The sequence below is a fragment of the Podarcis liolepis genome (genome assembly GCF_965112155.1).
Source record: "Podarcis liolepis genome assembly, chromosome: 10".
NCBI lineage: Eukaryota > Metazoa > Chordata > Lepidosauria > Squamata > Lacertidae > Podarcis > Podarcis liolepis.
The window spans coordinates 44,274,287-44,291,484 of NC_139562.1; the positions used below are offsets into that span (position 1 = coordinate 44,274,287).

Here is a 17,198-nt window from a genome sequence, read left to right on the forward strand (position 1 = left end):
TGCTGACATTTAAAGCCCCAAACGGCCTCAGTCCAGTATACCTGAAGGAGCGTCTCCACCCCCATCATTCTGCCCGGACACTGAGGTCCAGCGCCAAGGGTCTTTTGGCAGTTCCCTCACTGCAAGAAGCCAAGTTACAGGGAACCAGGCAGAAGGCCTTCTTGGTAGTGGCACCCGCCCTGTGGATGTCAAATAGAAAAACAACTACCAGACTTTTAGAAGGCAGCCCTGTTTAGGGAAGCTTTTAATGTTTAATAGACTACTGTATTTTAATATTCTGTTGGAAGCCACCCAGAGTGGCTTCTTCTTCTTCTTCTTCTTCTTAATTAATTAATTAATCTCAGAAATGTCTCTGTGCATACACAGAAGCGCTTTCGACACTTGCACACAGCTCTTTAGATCCCGAAACAAAATGAGATGAATCCTCAAACGTTTTATCTTTCTTAACTGCCATTCAGTTTCTAAATCTGGAAAACTCATTTGATGGAAAGGATTATGTGTGTGGGAGAATGCTACAGTTCCTGATGGAGAGTCCAAAATGTGAAGAGAATCTGGATCTTCGGTCCTTTCACTTGCTGGAGATGTTGCTGTATAGAGTTCACCTAAGCCTTTTTACTGGGAAATATCAAAATGCTGTTGCGTTATTCCAGGTACTTGCTTATGTATATCATGTTATGGTGGTTATGGTATATTTTCATCAAAGTGATTTTTGGCTTTGGCATCCATTGCTGTTTTGTCCTATATATCTAGTTTGAAGGTAATGTCCCTGCTGCACTATTCAGTAGCAGATGAGAGCAATTTCATATGGACCAGAGTGTGCTTCCCTACAGTTATGAAAAAACGCTTGTAAATATATAAGATTACAAAATCTCCACCATTTTTACTGGGTGTTCTAGGGAGCAGGGACTTCAGTGGTCTATGCTACTGTCTGTGATTAAATGATCCTATGTCACATGGCCTACCAGTGTAATATATGGCCATTGCATACAGTTTTCAACATTTGTGTCTTCTGCCATCTCAGTCCTTGTAGAAATAGTTTTAACTGCAAATTTATTTATTTCACAACATTTATATGCTGCTTAATTGTAATACTGTAAAACCTTAAAGCATTTTTTTAAAAAAATGTAAGACTTGGTTACAGAACAAATAAGGCCAGGCAAATTTCTAAAACCTGGAATTCCCCAATTGTGACCATGGGATCTGTTTGGTGAAACAAAACATTCAAGCTCGATTGCTAGAATATATTTCTATGACTAGGCATAATATAGTAAGGTTGCCTGTTATTTAAGCTGTCAGATTTAATCATATAACTTTCTTCTCCGCAGAATGCACTGAAGTCAGAAAGTGAACCGGTTTTGGTGCAACATCTCACCATAAGTGACCGCTGCTTAGCTTGGTTATCCTATATACATCTGATTGAGTTTGGCGATCTCCCCATCAAGTTCTATGATCCTGCCAATAGCAACCCTTCAAAAATAATGAAGAAGGAGCCTTTTTTAATACCTTGGAAAACAATTGAAGATGTGAAAGCTGATCCTGATACTTTGTTAGCTGTGTTTGAAGGTGAGGTTACCCATTTAAATTCAGCTGTGGTTTATTTCTTGAATTAATATTGATAGAATATCTAAAATCGGCTCTCGATCCATTCCAGTCCGGCTTCCGCGCTGGTCATGGGACCGAGACGGCTCTGGTCGCCCTAACAGATGATCTCCGCAGGCAGCTGGATTGAGGCGGGTCGGGGCTGCTGATTCTTCTAGACCTGTCAGCAGCCTTTGACATGGTCGATCACGAACTCCTGGACCACCGCCTTGCCGACGTGGGGATCCAGGGCACAGTCCTTCAATGGCTGCGCTCGTTTCTCTCTGGTCGGGGACAGAGGGTGGCGCTTGGGGGGGGAATTGTCATCGCGCCACTCCTTGGTGTGTGGAGTGCCTCAGGGTGCGATTCTCTCCCCGATGCTTTTTAACATCTTTATGCGCCCCCTCGCCCAGCTTGTCCGGAGTTTTGGGCTGGGTTGCCATCAGTATGCCGATGACACCCAACTCTATCTGTTAATGGATGGTCATCCTGACTCGGCCCCAGACACACTGACCAGATGTCTGGAAGCTGTGACTGGATGGTTACGTCGGAGCCGGTTGAAGTTAAATCCTTCGAAGACAGAGGTCCTCTGGCTGGGACGGGGCGATATGGGATTGAGGGGGCAACTCCCATCTCTTGCAGGGGTGCAATTAGTGTCAGCATCGTCCGTTAAGAGTTTGGGTGTAATCTTCGATACCTCCCTCTCTATGGAGGTGCAGATTACAGCTATAACAAAGGCGGCATTTTTTCATCTCCGCCAAGCTAAGCAGTTGGCTCCTTATCTCTCTCGCCCTGACCTAGCCACTGTGATCCACGCGACGGTCACCTCCAGACTGGATTATTGTAACTCGCTCTACGTGGGGCTGCCCTTGAGACTGACCCAGAAACTCCGGCGGGTGCAGAATGCCGCGGCGAGACTCCTTATGGGGTCTTCGCTGCGAGATCATATTCATCCAGTACTATACCAGCTGCACTGGCTCCCGGTGGAGTACAGGATCAGGTTTAAGGTGCTGGTTTTAACCTTTAAAGCCCTATACGGCCTAGGACCCTCGTACCTACGGGACCGCCTCTCCTGGTATGTCCCACAGAGAAATTACGGTCTGCAAATAAAAACATCCTGAAGATCCCAGGCCACAGAGAGGTTAGGCTGGCCTCAACTAGAGCCAGGGCTTTCTCGGCTGGTGGAACGCTCTGTCACAAGAGACTAGGGCCCTGTGGGACCTGACATCTTTCCGCAGGGCCTGCAAGACAGAGCTCTTCCACCAGGCCTTTGATCAGGGCGCAGCCTGACCCCCTCCTCTGGCAATCTGCACAGAATGTTGCTTAATGGTTGCCATTAATTTGATTTTAATTAATTTTATAATTAATGTTTTTAGAATGTTGGATTATTTTGATTGTTGTTAGCCGCCCTGAGCCCAGCTTTGGCTGGGGAGGGCGGGATATAAATAAAATTTTATTATTATTATTATTATTATTATTATTATTATTATTATTATTATTATTAAAATATTTGTGCTACGGTTACATATGCAGTGGACTTTTGCTTTTCAATGTGTAGTCTCTTGTGGTCTTCATTGATTTAGAGGCAGTTTGCTTATGTTTAGCATATATAGGAGAAGCCATGACTTATATCCTTACAAGTCATCTGGGACCAATCCCATGGAGCTTGCTTCTGAGTAGAATCCATGTACTTTGCAGCAAGACAGTTTATTGTAGTGGATCGTGCCAGACTGGCTTGAGAATTTCTTCCTATAGGTTTAAAAAATGTAATATTTGCAGCAGTGTTAGCCATACAAACTGTAGCGTGAAGAACAGCAGGCTGGTTGGGGTGAGCTGTTGAATGGATGCTGGGAGGCCCTTCATCTTGAAGTTTAGCATGCTGTTGGGGGAAGTTCCTTCTCCCCCTCCCTTAAATGCACCGGCAGATAGGTTTAAAGCAGCATTTCCCAACCTTGGGTCTCCAGCTGTTTTCGGACTAGAATCCCCATAATCCCTGACCACTGGTCTTGCTAGCTAGGGATGATGGGAGTTATAGGCCCAAAACAGCTGGAGACCCAAGGTTGGGAAACTGGTTTAAAGGAAAGGGCCCTTTACCTTGTTTTTTAGCAAGCAGCTGGGTGAAGGCCTCCCCCTCTTTCCAAAGGGGGGGAGGGCTTGGGTGAGCTGTGGAAGGATAGGCCGGGGTGGTGTGTGTAAAGGGATAGAGGGAGGGGAGGTTGGTCAAGAATGTGGGAAGGGGAACAGGGGCTTGTGAGCGCAGCAAGCAGAGAAGGCAGTAGTAAATAATAGTAAGAGGAATCTGTTTACAACAAGTAACTGAACTGAGACACAGATCCTGCATGTTCATTAATGCACATGTATGTACACAAAGGAAATTCTTCAAATGTTCATAAAAAATAATTTTGCTTTGAGAATAATCAATGATAATTGGAGGACTGGCTTTGTTGCTTTCTTAACAGTTTGAAAGAACTCAGATCTTATCTCTTCCGGTTTTTAAAATTATTATTATTATTATTATTATTATTATTATTATTATTAGTTGGTATTTTTGTAAAGGGATCTGAAAATTTAATTTTGTCTGCTTGGATAATTTACATCTTCATCTCTTAAAGAAACTCTGAAATTATTTCATACCTAAGTAAAGCACAATGACTGAAATGAAATGCATGACTACATTGTCTCCCCATCCCCCCTAACTTATAAGCTTTTTTGCGGTAAAGCTTTGTATTTGTGAATGTGTAATCTTACTTGGTGTTTGCTTGATTTTAGATGCCATCCAGTCGTGCACCAGTGAGGATTCTGCAGCTGATGAAAGAGTAGTTCTCTGTCTTCCGCTATATAGAAACATGGTCATTTTGCAGCAGCTGTTAGAAAGGTAAGTCACTTGCAAAATTGCTATTAAGCATTATGGGTTATATTCAACTTGGTTTTACTCAGAGTAGAACCACTATAATTAATTGCTGCAAGTTAGCCAAGGCAATTAATTTAAATGGGTCTCTTCTGAGTAAAATTTAGTTGAATACAATCCTTTGTACAAAAAATGCATGGTGAGTGACAATTTCCCATTTTTCTGGTATTAACACAGATTAATCTAGCAGCACTAAGAAAGGAGGTTCATGCCCAATATTATGATTAAAAAAGAATAGGTAATAGGAAAGAGTGTAATAGTTCACAAGATTGTCTTGGAAGTTCTTCTTCTAGGTCACTGTCTTTTTTAAAAATAAGATAAGTAATTGCTGTTTTTCACTGTTTTCATTCAAGGTGGGAAGCTGCTATTGAGCTTTGTAAATCACTCTTGAAACTAAACCCCATTGACTGTCGGCTGCTAGAAGCACTAGTTGGTTTGTACTTGCGGACTGGCCAGATGGAAAAAGCATGTGACGTGTGGCTTACAGCATTTGAGAAAAACCCTCAAAATGCCCAGGTTTTCTACTTTATGTGCAAATTCTTCATTCTGCAGGTAAAACACCAATGACTTTATTCAGCTTTTTATAACAGGTTGGAGAGAGAACTAAGTTTATTTAATACAAAATAGTGACATTCACAGTACATTACAGTGAAAGGATTTGACCAGGAGTTTGATTTTCAGACTTTAAGCAGCTGAGTTTTTATTTTGCCTAAAGTTGTTGTTGCCCACAAATGCTAAAAAAAAACCCTGGAATGTGAATCTGAAGGGAGTGGTTTATTGGACGATGTAGAACAGCCTTCTTCAGATGATTGGGACTCAACTGTTATCTGCTCCAGCTTGGGTTGAGGAAAACATCCGGTTGGGGCAAGCTGAATGTGACACAGATGTTGCAACAGTTGTGTGAGACTCTTTATTCTTCTTTTGTAACGTGCAAAAGGGTGAGCTGATGCAGCTAACCTATGGAGGGATCAAAAAGGTCATCCTTGAATGTTAACCATTTGAAGCACTGCAGAAAATTTAGGTAGCATTCTGCTTTTGGGTAATGTCTGCCCACCCTCTGCATCACTCCTATAGCAGCCTTGGTTTTGAAAGAGCCATTACAATGTATTACGCAGAAGTTTGATTTGCTCTTCACATTTTGTAACTTTAGTCCAATGTCACTTACTCTCTCATGACAGAATAGATCAGATAGTATTCCTCCACTGTTGCAAGCCTTCGTTGCAGCATTCTTTGAGTGTGTGACTCGAGACAACAGTCCTGTGGATCTGTTACGGTAAGTGTGGCAAGTAAACTAATCATTCCATGCTGCTATGAGCTCGGTTTATGTAATGTCTTGCTTGGTTCCGTTTATAAAATTTCTGTATGGTTACTTGTAAAATCACTTACGTTACACATTGCCATTTTGCACAAACCATAGTTGCTTGCAGAACTTTATGGCGATGCTGTCCTTAGATTTCGCAGTACAGTGAAAAGCAATTCACATGTTATTTTATTATTTGTCAGTTTGTGTGTTGAGCATAAGGCAACTAGTGCTTGTGATATAAAAGTAGACAAATATTTTTAGAAAAGTGGTGCACAGCGAAGTCGAGAGAGGCTATTATTTCTTGAGCTATTCTTCCAGAATCTTTTAGCACCCTGTAATTATTGGCATAAACCACATTTACATATGAGGTAGCCAGGTTAAGTAGCTGAAACTGATGCTGCAAACAGGAAGATAGATTTCTGCAACACCTCAGGCTTTTGAAATAAGCCTTGCAGCACCCTAAGTTGGGGTTGTTATGGGAGCCTATGTTACCTTATGAGTTTCTGTAACTTAATGAAAACACTCCATTTGAGGTAAAAAGTGTGTTAGTGGCTTGCACATAATGCAAGGCGTCTTTATTTTGCCATGTTTATATAGGTATGCATATGTCCATACACTTAAAATATAAGTTTTGAAAGGAAAACAAGCAAATAAGCATATACCGTAATAATTGCACAATTTTCAAAAAAAACATCAGGTTATGACTAAATTTTAAATGTTAATATTTTAATTCAGAATATCATGAATAAACAAATAAGGAAAACACAGGGGGGAAACCCAACGTACTTAATATATTTAATATAGTCAATAAAGGGAAGGTGTTTATATATTGATAATATTTTGCTTAAGAGACAGTATTTTTTATTATTAAAATTGGTATACCGCCGTATACCTGCAGGTGTCAGGGCGGATCACACATATTCGTATGTTCTCATAAGATTGTGAAAGGATTATAACAAAGCCTTCTTCAGACATCTCTTTAAAAGCATATTAAGCATAGCTTAAATACATTTCTTTGGTATCTCCTTCACTGTTTTGTTTTCACTTGGAATTGAACTAGATACCACAGTAATCCTTGGCACAAGGGAATGCAGAAAATCATGATTTTGAAACGCAGCTATGCTCTACACTACAGATGGGAAAACTTGACAAGCGGCTACCGTTTTCAGTGGCTGCCATACACTTCTTCCAAATTCTAGTCTGCCTCTTACTCGCTGAGAGATAGACATAGGTGGTGTGTCCACTCTTTGCTCAGATTGCTTCAGGTTAGGATTGTTTGGGTGTAGTGAACATTTGTCACACTGAATAAGGACTCTTTGTTCTAGATATTTTTTGAATTTCCCAATGCCAATTGAATTCACACCGCCTATGTATAAGGGAAGCTTTACAGAAGAGCTTTTAAACCAGCAAATTCCTTACTTGTGGCAAATATACTGGTGAGTTTTTCCAAAGTCTGATAAATTTTTAAATATTGCAACGCTATCTAAGTAGGGAACTACAGATTGTTGAGGAGGCAGCTAATCTCGTGTTATATATAATAGGAGCAAATATAAGGAGTGCCATGGTTGTCCTAGTTTCTGCCAGTATCCTTTAGGATTTTGGTATTTCTGTCATGAACATACACCATGCACTGCTTTGCTTGCCCTTTCTTATGCTATTTAGCTTTGCAGTTTGGTGTTACAAACATCTGTTGTGATTTTTTTTTTACTTAAAACACCATGAAGTTGGCTGTGTTTAAGTTTAAATTCAGAAGGCAGATGTGCTGCTTGAGCCCTGTGTCCCACACTTTAGTTTTGAATTATATATAAATGGAAGAGAGAACTTCTTAGAAGTACATAGGCAGCTGCCAAAATCCCTTTCTTCAAGTGCTTAGATTCATAAAGTGTAAGGAATTTCTACTAAAATACTCTCATCTGCGTTGTTGGCCGCAGTATTTTTCTTGCAGACATTCAGTCAAAAAGAGATGAAGAGCTGTTTTGCTGACTTACATTAACTACATTAATTTCAGTATTAATTATTGCCTGTTAACCACTGTGAATAGTTAAAGTGTTGAAACACTTTTAAAACTAGGAAACATTTTGTACCTCTGATCATTTTGGGGGCTTATACTTGTGTATAATGTCAAGCTTCTCCATTGCCCTTTTCTTTCACAAAAGGCATGTAACAGTTTCAGAAAAGCTAACGCTGTTTTCTTTCAATGAAAAATAGCTTATACCAGTCTCTTCATGGAAGTTCTGGAGATGCAGTGGATGCTTATGAGGCAGCTCTGGGAGCAGTTATGCAAGAGGAAATAGTTCAGCAGATTTGGATAGAGTAAGTTTAAATGACGAGACATTATAACTGTAAAAGTACTGCATTTGGAAGTGTTAACACCTGGGTTTCTCTCCTCTTTTCCAGTTACCTTGTTTTCATCAATGGCAAGGTTGTCAGATCTAACAATCAAGTTCAAGAATTGAAGCTTTTTACAGATCTTGTGAACAGATGTCTTGTTACAGTCCCCACCCGTTACCCTATTCCATTTAGCACCGCTGATTACTGGACCAACTATGAATTCCACAACAAGGTATAAGTATTTTGGTAATTCAGATACAGGACTCTGTGTATAAAACACATTATGCTGAAATACATGTAGGGTTTCCTTAGTATTTTGTTCAACACAATGCACTAAAATACCAGTCCTGTAAGGGAAATGAGAACTAAACACACATACAAAAGCTTCTTGCTGCAGAGTGTTTGCACAGTGGCTAATTTTGTATCAACTTCTCTGAAATGTTTTGTAGGCTGGGGATTGGCGAGCTGTAGAAGCCTAGTGTTGCTGTATAGGGAAGTGTTGTCTGTCACACTTTCCTTTTGGAGCTGACCTCCTTCAGGTTCCTTAGGCTGCTTGGAGATCATCCTTGGCTGACACCTCTGAAATGCTGTGTCAGCTGGTGTTGTCTCTTCCACCAGCTCTCCCTACTTTTTGAAGGACTCCAGCATTTGCTGGAAAAGTGCAATTTCCCCTGTGTTCTTCTTGCTGTGGTTCATCTTTGGGGCCACTGGTACCTGGAAGAGCTGCTTGTAGATGCTGCTACTAACTCAGTGCCACTGTCTTCGTCATCAAGTGTTGGATTTGTGAACAAAGCATGCAGCTTGAATGACCTAACTTCTTGAAAATTAACCTTTGCAGGTTATTTTCTTTTATCTGAGTTGTATTCCGAAGTCTCAGCATTCCAAAGCATTGGAAAGATTTTGCTCTACCATGCCTGCTAATCCTGGACTTGCATTCAGGTAAGAGAATATCGGCAGAAGCATTTAGGAGCAAGTACCTGTTTTTCCCGCTGCCCTTTAAAAAATTGACTTGCCATCTTCTAAGCTGGATGGCTGAGTTGGGCTTTCTTTGAAGAAAAAAAAATCTTCACAAAGATTAGATCTGGAAATAAATAGTCTAGAGCAGGGCTTGGGACTCCAGCTGCTTTTGGACTTCCCATCATCCCTGACCACTGGTCCTGCTAACTATGGATGGTGGGAGTTATAATTCAAAAACAGCTTGGAGACCCAGGTTTGGGAAGGCCTGGCATAGAGCAAAGAGAACTAATACATAACATGTATTATTTCAGTTTGTAGGAAGGCTGAGAAATCATATTAACAAAAAAAAAAAAAAAACGCGAGGAGAGGAATTTAGTGTTGCTCTAAGGCAAAGCTTTCCGGGGCTGGAAAAGGGTTAGTTTGCTAGTAAAACTGAATTACTGTGCCACAAAGTGTGTCACGAACCTGAAAAATTTGGAAAGCCTTGCTCTAAGGTTATCATTACATTAGGGCAAGCATTTTGGTTTGCCAGATAGAACAGTCTCTCCCCTCCCCCCCGGCATTATGTCTGGGTGTTGTGGGACTCATTCTTAGACCAAGTATTCTACAGTAGGTTTGTAAGAACACTGGACAGAGAGGCTCCACCTGTTATTCCATAGTATTATTATTACAACTACTATTATTGCGAAAGTCATAAAGAAAACCATTACTTCAAGTTATTGCTGCTAAAGGTGGTTCGTCAAGCTATTGAGTGATAAGGTGTACTTAGTTTTTCACGCATGGCTTCTCCATTTGGGCTTTATAAACCATGATACAATATCATGTCTTGATGTGTACAACCACAACAGAGGGTGTATTTTTTTCCATAACTGCACTCTCACTTGCACTTCTTCTCCCACCCCCTGTTCAAACTTTTAAAAGAGCTTAGTATTATTGCTTTACATTCTTATTCAGCACTGCATGTTTCCCTTTGCTCCTTTGTCACTGCAGGCTGCTTCAACAACACTGGGAAGAGAGCAATGTCCAGATTCTGAAACTACAAGCCAAGATGTTTACATATAATATCCCAACATGCCTGGCCATCTGGAAAATGTAATTCAACAGTCATACACCTGTTAACATAGATAATCTTTTTTAAAAAAATAAGGTTTGCTTCATAAAGCTACATTTGAAGTAGGCCTTCAAATTTGGTTTTATGCTAGAAAGGTTTTTCATTATTGCAGTCTTTCCACAAACTTTGGTTTAGACAGATTCCTGGCACTAATGTCGTAAAATGAGGACTGTTGCTTCCCATACAAAAAATATTTCAGAAGTAAGTATGCCTTGTGTGTCTAAGTAAGGAAAATGTGTTGATGAATTTTATTGTTGCTGCTTTGGAATGTTTACCATTAAATTATTGACTTCTGTTTCCCTCCTCCTTTCTACCCTCCCCTTTATATATCATAATAGCAATATCCAGTGGTGATGAACTGATCATTGTCTGCAGTGTTTGTACATAATGGGAACAACTGAAATGTCTTGCTCATGTAAGATTGTTTATGAAATGGATCTTTTTTGTCTCTTCACTATAGATTATCATCATTGGGAGTTAGTCTGTTACTTTCCAGGACTTTTATAGTTCCATCCCATACTCAGTGTTCTTCCCATAAAGATATTCGGTATTCTGCAAAAAAATAAGTCATTTTTATTTCTTCCCTTCAGAGCCATTGCTGCTGAGTGCTTTCTAAAGGGACAGAGAGAGGTATGTAAGAAAAGCTTATTGAAATAGCCAGTTGCAAAGATACTTAACTAATAATAATAATAATAATAATAATAATAATAATAATAATAATAATTTTTATTTATATCCTGCCCTCCCCAGCCGAAGCCGGGCTCAGGGCGGCTAACAACAATAAAATAGTGCAACATTCTAAAAACATTTCATTATAAAAATTAATTAAAATCAAATTGATGGCAACCATTAAGCTAAAGTTCTGTGCCTCACCCCTGGGTTTAATGAACTAGTTTACACCTTAGAAAAAAAAAAGTAGTTTGAGAACAGTGCTCTTGCTAAGCTAGCTTTCGAGTAAAAGAGGTCCTCTGTCTGCTCCTCAGAAATTATGTCTGCTATCAAATGAAGGCAAGGAGGAAGGAAGGTTCTGGCTAAGTCTTTTTTCCTTTTAGGTTAATTCTGTCAGGGGCTCAATGTGCTAGAGCCAGACTTGGTTGAAACACAGACTTTTTGCATTCCTGCAGCTTTCAAACACAGTAGTGTGCCAACACAAGTAGACTTAGGATGTTAATTTAACATACTTAATTCATCCCACTTGGTCACATAATGCTCATTTACTGTGCAATCCTGTACATGTCAGAAGCAAAATCTGATTATTTGAATGAGGCTTAGGTCCCAAATAGCTGTCTCCTTCCCTACAAACTAGATAAGTGTCCAAGGAGTGGCAATTTATTTGGCAGTCCCTGAGCTACAGAAGTGTGTCTGACATCTTCATTCTGTAATTTTTCACATGCTGATAAAGGCACACCTCTATACTCTGTCCTTTGACGCCTAAGATATGTATTTGGGACCTATCATGTTCCCTTCAGTATAATCTTTTTTTTTTAGCGGATGTCAATACTGTATTTTTAAATAGTTACACCATGGGTCCTCACTGTGAGGGGTGGATAAGAAATCAGAACCATTAATTCCTCAGTAAGTGGATGTAGGATTGCAGAGCCTTTAAATAACAAAAGAAGCTTAAATCCAACAAAGGAGTCTGCAGTGACTTGATCAGTACAAACTTTTGAATATATGGCACACAGAAACTTGTTGATGTAGTAAACCCAATTCAGTCAATTTGAAATAGAAGAAAGTTAGGAGAGTCCTGTCTGTTCCTAAGCATTTACAATGTGATCACCAGGCTTCCATGTCTCCTCTACAGCCTGAAAACTAAGCACTTTTTGAAGAATGTAAAGCTCTTAAATCTAGCAGTAGCCCTCAAGCGTTTCCCTGCCAATAGCTTCACCATTCCTAACCTGTGTTACAGGCACATAAGACAGAAAAAGTTCATGTTGCGCAACAAACATAAGTTTTGTTGGGATAACATTAGATTGATTCTTGTCTCTTCTTTACAGGTCCATCACTTATATCAGAGAGCCTTTCAGAAGCTACCTCTTTGCGCAACCCTGTGGAAAGATGTAATGTTTTCTCCTTATGTTTCCGTTTAAGGTTTCATTTCAATTTTCTGCATATCCCATGTCCATTGATGTGGTGATATTCCAGCTCTGGCTAAATCTTATGTCTGCTTCACCATCTCTTACAGCAGCTCCTGTTTGAAGCATCAGGAGGAGGTAAAACTGATAACCTGAGAAAACTAGTTTCCAAGTGCCAAGAGGTTGGAGTCAGCCTAGATGAGCTTTTAAATTTAAACACTTACAGAACAGAAAGCACGAATCGCTGAACACTGGGTGCAGTCAGTGCTAAGTCCTATTAAATGCCAAAATCATTTGAATGATTCTCCAGGCTGATCTCTGGCTTTAGGCCTCTGAAAAGCAGATGCGCAAAGCTGAGCATATCAAGTCTCTCTCTGGCCTGCTTTCCTTGAACCTGGAAACAATTGACATGATCGCCTCCTTGGATAAATGAATGTCCTCTATGGCCTGCTTCTGGGCCCTGCCAGACTCTCATAACATCATGTACGTAAGTATAGTTCATCCCAATGACAGACTTTAAATGTGTTAATTTTTATATTTTATTTTCGATTTTTCATTTTCTTTTGTGCGGTTCCTGATTTCACTTGACGCTCGCACTGATGCCTGAGAGATCTGTGTTTGGGGCTAATAATACGGGCTGAGTTTACAGCAAAAACAATTGGTCCACTTTGTTTTCCTCCCAACCCCCTCCCCACCCTCTTTCCCAATCCCTTTTTGTTTCGTTTTGGAGATTCGTTTTCATTGCAGGATATAATAACAAAAGCAGCCGCTCTTAAGGAAAGTAACTGCCATGGCCACAAGTATGCTTTTTGCACTTGAAGGCTCAATGAGGGGGGTTTCCTGCCCTTTCTGCATTCTGGACTTGTGGCAGAGACTTAAACTTGAAGATTAAAGATACAGTTGCAATTGCCAGTGCATCAGAACCTAAGAGTGGTCAATTTATTATGTGCAATTTTTTGTAAAGAAATTTTAATTTATAATAAAAGTTTAACAGTTAATAATATTGAACTGATTTGTATTAAAATACTACTCTGTAGTATTGCCATTGTTTATACAAAGATATTTTGAATATAAGTTTTAAAAAAAATCTCCTGTTTCCATTGTCTTTAATTAAGCTGGTGCAAATGTGGGGTTCGGTTGGTTTTGCTTGTCAATACTGTAGGCCACTGGACACATTTCCCATGAATTTCCTCCCATTGATAGGAACATTGATGGTTAAAATTAAAAACAAATACACTGGAGAACCGGAGCTAACTCTTATCCACTGCACACCCTGGAGCCACAAAGTGAAACAACTTACATGAGCTAATCCTCAGCCACAGTCACAGATTGGGAAGGGGCAGAACATTTTGTTAATAGCAGAGCATGTTTCATCAAGCCACGGGCCTATCTAGTCCAGCATCTTGTTCTCAGTGGCCAACCAGATGCCTCTGGGAAGCGCCAAAGCAGGACCCAGCCAGAAGAACACACACTCCACCTGCCCTTTCCGGCAGCAGGTATTCAAAAGCCTACAGCCTCCGACGCAGAGCATAGCCATGAATGGTTAGTTGCCATTGATAGCATTTACCTTCCACATATTTCTCTTGTTTTAAAGCTGGTGGCCATCCCTGCTTCCTGTGGCAGCAAGTTCCACAGTTTAATTTTTTTTGGGTCTGCCCCGGGTCTTTCAACATGCAGCTTCACTGGATGCCCATGATGCCTATGAATTCTCTTGTTACGAGAGACGGAGGATTAACCTTTATCCACTTCGTGGCATGCAGGATTTTATACACTGAGGTCATGTTAGCCCTAACCCTTTCTCCAGGGTAAGAGATCCAAATGTTGCCACCCTTTTCCCATAGGAGGTGGGGTGCACGTTATTCTGTACCCCCACTCCCCAGTTGGACTGTGCATGCAGTTCGCTGGTTTTCCTGTCGCATCACTTTCAGATTAAAGAGAAATTGAACTATCCTTTGGTCCAAATACTGTTCTTTGTTAGCAACACCATGCCTGCCCTGCCTATTTAGGCCATGATTCTCTTAAACGAGATTAGAGAAGCTGAGGCTAAGGGAAAATGGTGTGTCCTGAGGTCAAACGCTGGGTCTCTGGCAGCAAACCTCTCTTCGAGGGATAGCACATGAAGTGAGGACAAAGCAAGTGGATGCCAGAGAGCTGGGCATGTTTAGCCTGGAGAAGAGGAGGTTAAGGGGTGATATGATAGCCATGTTCAAATATATAAAAGGATGTCACATAGAGGAGGGAGAAAGGTTTTCTGCTGCTCCAGAGAAGCGGACACGGAGCAATGGATCCAAACTACAAGAAAGAAGATTCCACCTAAACATTAGGAAGAACTTCCTGACAGTAAGAGCTGTTCGGCAGTGGAATTTGCTGCCAAGGAGTGTGGTGGAGTCTCTTTTGGAGGTCTTTTAAGCAGAGGCTTGACAACCATATGTCAGGAGTGCTCTGATGGTGTTTCCTGCTTGGCAGGGGGTTGGACTCGATGGCCCTTGTGGTCTATTCCAACTCTATGATTCTATGAATCTTCATTTCATGCCTAAATAGAAAGAAAACAATCTGCCACCAGCAATTGAGGAGAACCAGCTATGGACAAAAACCATTCAGTGTTCATCTGGCTGCTACAAACTTGTTACTCACTTGGTCTTGCACAATTCTCTGCTGCGATTCTTCATAAGTGGGAATAAACCCTTTCATCCTATTTGGTGTTTCAAGGCAAACACCAATAATACCAATCACTTTTTCCATGCTACTCAAGCTGTATGTGGAGTGAAGACAACTGCAATAGTAGGGCATTTTATTTTGATAAACACAAGCATAGCTTAGTTCTTTTATAGACTTTCTGTGGGGTAAGTATCATTGAATCCACTGACAAGAAGTAGAGTGTGTTTACTTTCTTAAATAAGAGGTGCCTTTTTAGTCCTGAGGTGGGGTAAATATATTAAGCAAAGTTATATATTTTACTGAGTACATAGCAGACACAGGTGTGGCATATTCTCTATCCAAAAAAGGGAATTTTTCTTCCATTTTGCAGGTAGCTCCCTGACTGGAAAAAGTTATTCAGATGCAACCTTTTCACATCAGGAGCATTCCTGTGACACTGATTCAGCTGCAACCTATTACTGGGAGTTTTTATTTCTCCTATACATATTTCTGGGCACCCCTTCCTCTGTGGAGAGATTAGAGAGGTGTGAATTTGTGATTATTATTTTTTCTTAGTCTCTTGCACCTAAAAGGGTGCAGAGCAACTTGCGTTCAAAAAACATACATGTAAGTGCATTGGTAACCATAAGGGGGGGGGGAAGTCATATGAAACAAAAACATTTCATACATGTAAAAAGTTCAGTTTCTACCTGGTACTGAAATGGTGTGCAGAGATCGACCGGGCAGACCTCACTGGGGAGAACATTCTGCATAATTGTATTTCAATGGTGGAATACATGCTTTGCATGTGAAAAGTTTATGAGCTTCCCCCTACTTTCAGGCATATGGTTCCTTTTAATTTGGTGCTGGAGAAAGCCCTTTAAAAATAGATACTAGTATTTATACTGGAATACACACAGTTCAAAAACAGGGTGATGCTAAATTGTCACAACCAGATTTCCTGTGTCAAAAAAAGTCACCTCTTCCAGACTTAAAAGTTGAAAGCAAAGATGGTATTTTGATTAATTGGTGAAACTCATGAAGGCATTTCAGCTAAAGCAACAGTGATGCTAAGAAAGGAAGTTGTGACTGCAGATGAGGCTGTTCAATTGCATTGATAGCCTCTTTCCTCTATGTTTATATGTTTGCAGTAGAACTTCTGCCAGAAGTAATCTTAACGGTCCTGCCTGGCTGTCGGGCACAATAAAGACTTACTGCAACCGAAATCAAAGCTTGTGAAATTGCTGGCATGGAATGCTGAGATTTATTTGCTTTTCCGTTAAAGAGGAGTGTACTCCTGGATCATAAAAAGTTTTTTTCACACTTGCACCTGTCGGTTCAGAACAGTCCCGGGGGCGAGAAGAAAGGGCAGCTTAAGGCCTTTCCTGTATAGGTAGAAAGAGGTCAAAGGAAGGCAAGGAGGATGATTATATTTTTAGCTGCCTTCCTAAGAAGTGTGTGAATTTGAGCCTTCCATGCTGTTCACAGGTGGCTGCTTCCAGTATTTTTATATTAACAATTTGTGTGCTTTGAGTGCTGTATTTCCATCTGAAGATGAAGTAGATGAGCTGGTGACTCGCTCTTCTGAAGCCCCCCACCCCCTCCCCTATGTTGTATCCATGATATGGGTGTAGTCAGGATTTTTTTTGGGGGGGGGTAGCCAAAGTTGTTGAGCTTTTCTTAGGAAATCAAAGTTGGGAAATCACGGGGGGGGGGGGGAATACCCCAGGAAGAAGACATTATAGGGGGCAGGCTTCCGCTGCGGGGAGAACCTCAAATAATTGAGTCGTTTCAATGCTTTCCAAAAATATTTGGATCCATGGGGCTGGCTTCCTCCTTACTTCTGGACCAAGGTCACCCAGTGAGCTTCAAGGCTGAATGGGGATTCGAACCCTGCTCTCCCAGGTCCTAATCCAAAACCCTAACCATTACGCCACAGTGGCAACTTCAGAGCTGTTGGTCTCTTTTTGATACTTTCTGCTGGAAGGAGATAATTGCTATGATCTGAATGGAATAGTGGAGCCTTAGAACGTATCTATTGTAAAAATAAAAAATCCCTGTGTCAAGATTTGTGGACTCATTCTGCAGAAAACGGAATATCCCTTGGACACATTCCAAGATATAAACAACAACTTAATTCAGAGCGTACACGAGTCAGTTGAGGACTATAAAATCCAAACTGGCACATGAAACTCATGTTTATATCCCTTGTTCAGGGACATCATCAAGGAGCCTCGCAGTAAGTAGCTTTTTGTTGGGGTTTATCAGGTCAGTTTAGATCAAAGTGTAGGTCACCTC

General features: G+C 40.7%; 1 protein-coding gene across 5 annotated transcripts in view; it reads left to right on the plus strand.

The window, feature by feature from the left end:
* Positions 1–13,302, plus strand: part of ZFC3H1 (zinc finger C3H1-type containing) — a gene marked incomplete at its 5' end in the record, with an annotated part of 38,596 nt that extends 25,294 nt beyond the window's left edge. For 2 of the 5 annotated variants that reach the window (XM_083463221.1, XM_083463222.1), the window contains 13 exons: positions 459–650; positions 1,326–1,563; positions 4,348–4,453; positions 4,840–5,038; positions 5,665–5,759; positions 7,115–7,225; positions 7,998–8,102; positions 8,187–8,352; positions 8,959–9,059; positions 10,068–10,169; positions 10,779–10,818; positions 12,186–12,248; positions 12,374–13,302. In XM_083463221.1, the coding sequence (XP_083319347.1) occupies positions 459–650; positions 1,326–1,563; positions 4,348–4,453; positions 4,840–5,038; positions 5,665–5,759; positions 7,115–7,225; positions 7,998–8,102; positions 8,187–8,352; positions 8,959–9,059; positions 10,068–10,169; positions 10,779–10,818; positions 12,186–12,248; positions 12,374–12,511 (1,656 nt within the window). In that variant the 3' untranslated portion in view covers positions 12,512–13,302. Of the gene's footprint in view, positions 1–458; positions 651–1,325; positions 1,564–4,347; positions 4,454–4,839; positions 5,039–5,664; positions 5,760–7,114; positions 7,226–7,997; positions 8,103–8,186; positions 8,353–8,958; positions 9,060–10,067; positions 10,170–10,526; positions 10,819–12,185 lie in introns of all 5 variants that reach the window. The other 3 variants (XR_014516573.1, XR_014516574.1, XR_014516572.1) reach the window with 3 other exon arrangements.
* Between the last annotated feature and the right edge of the window lie 3,896 nt (positions 13,303–17,198).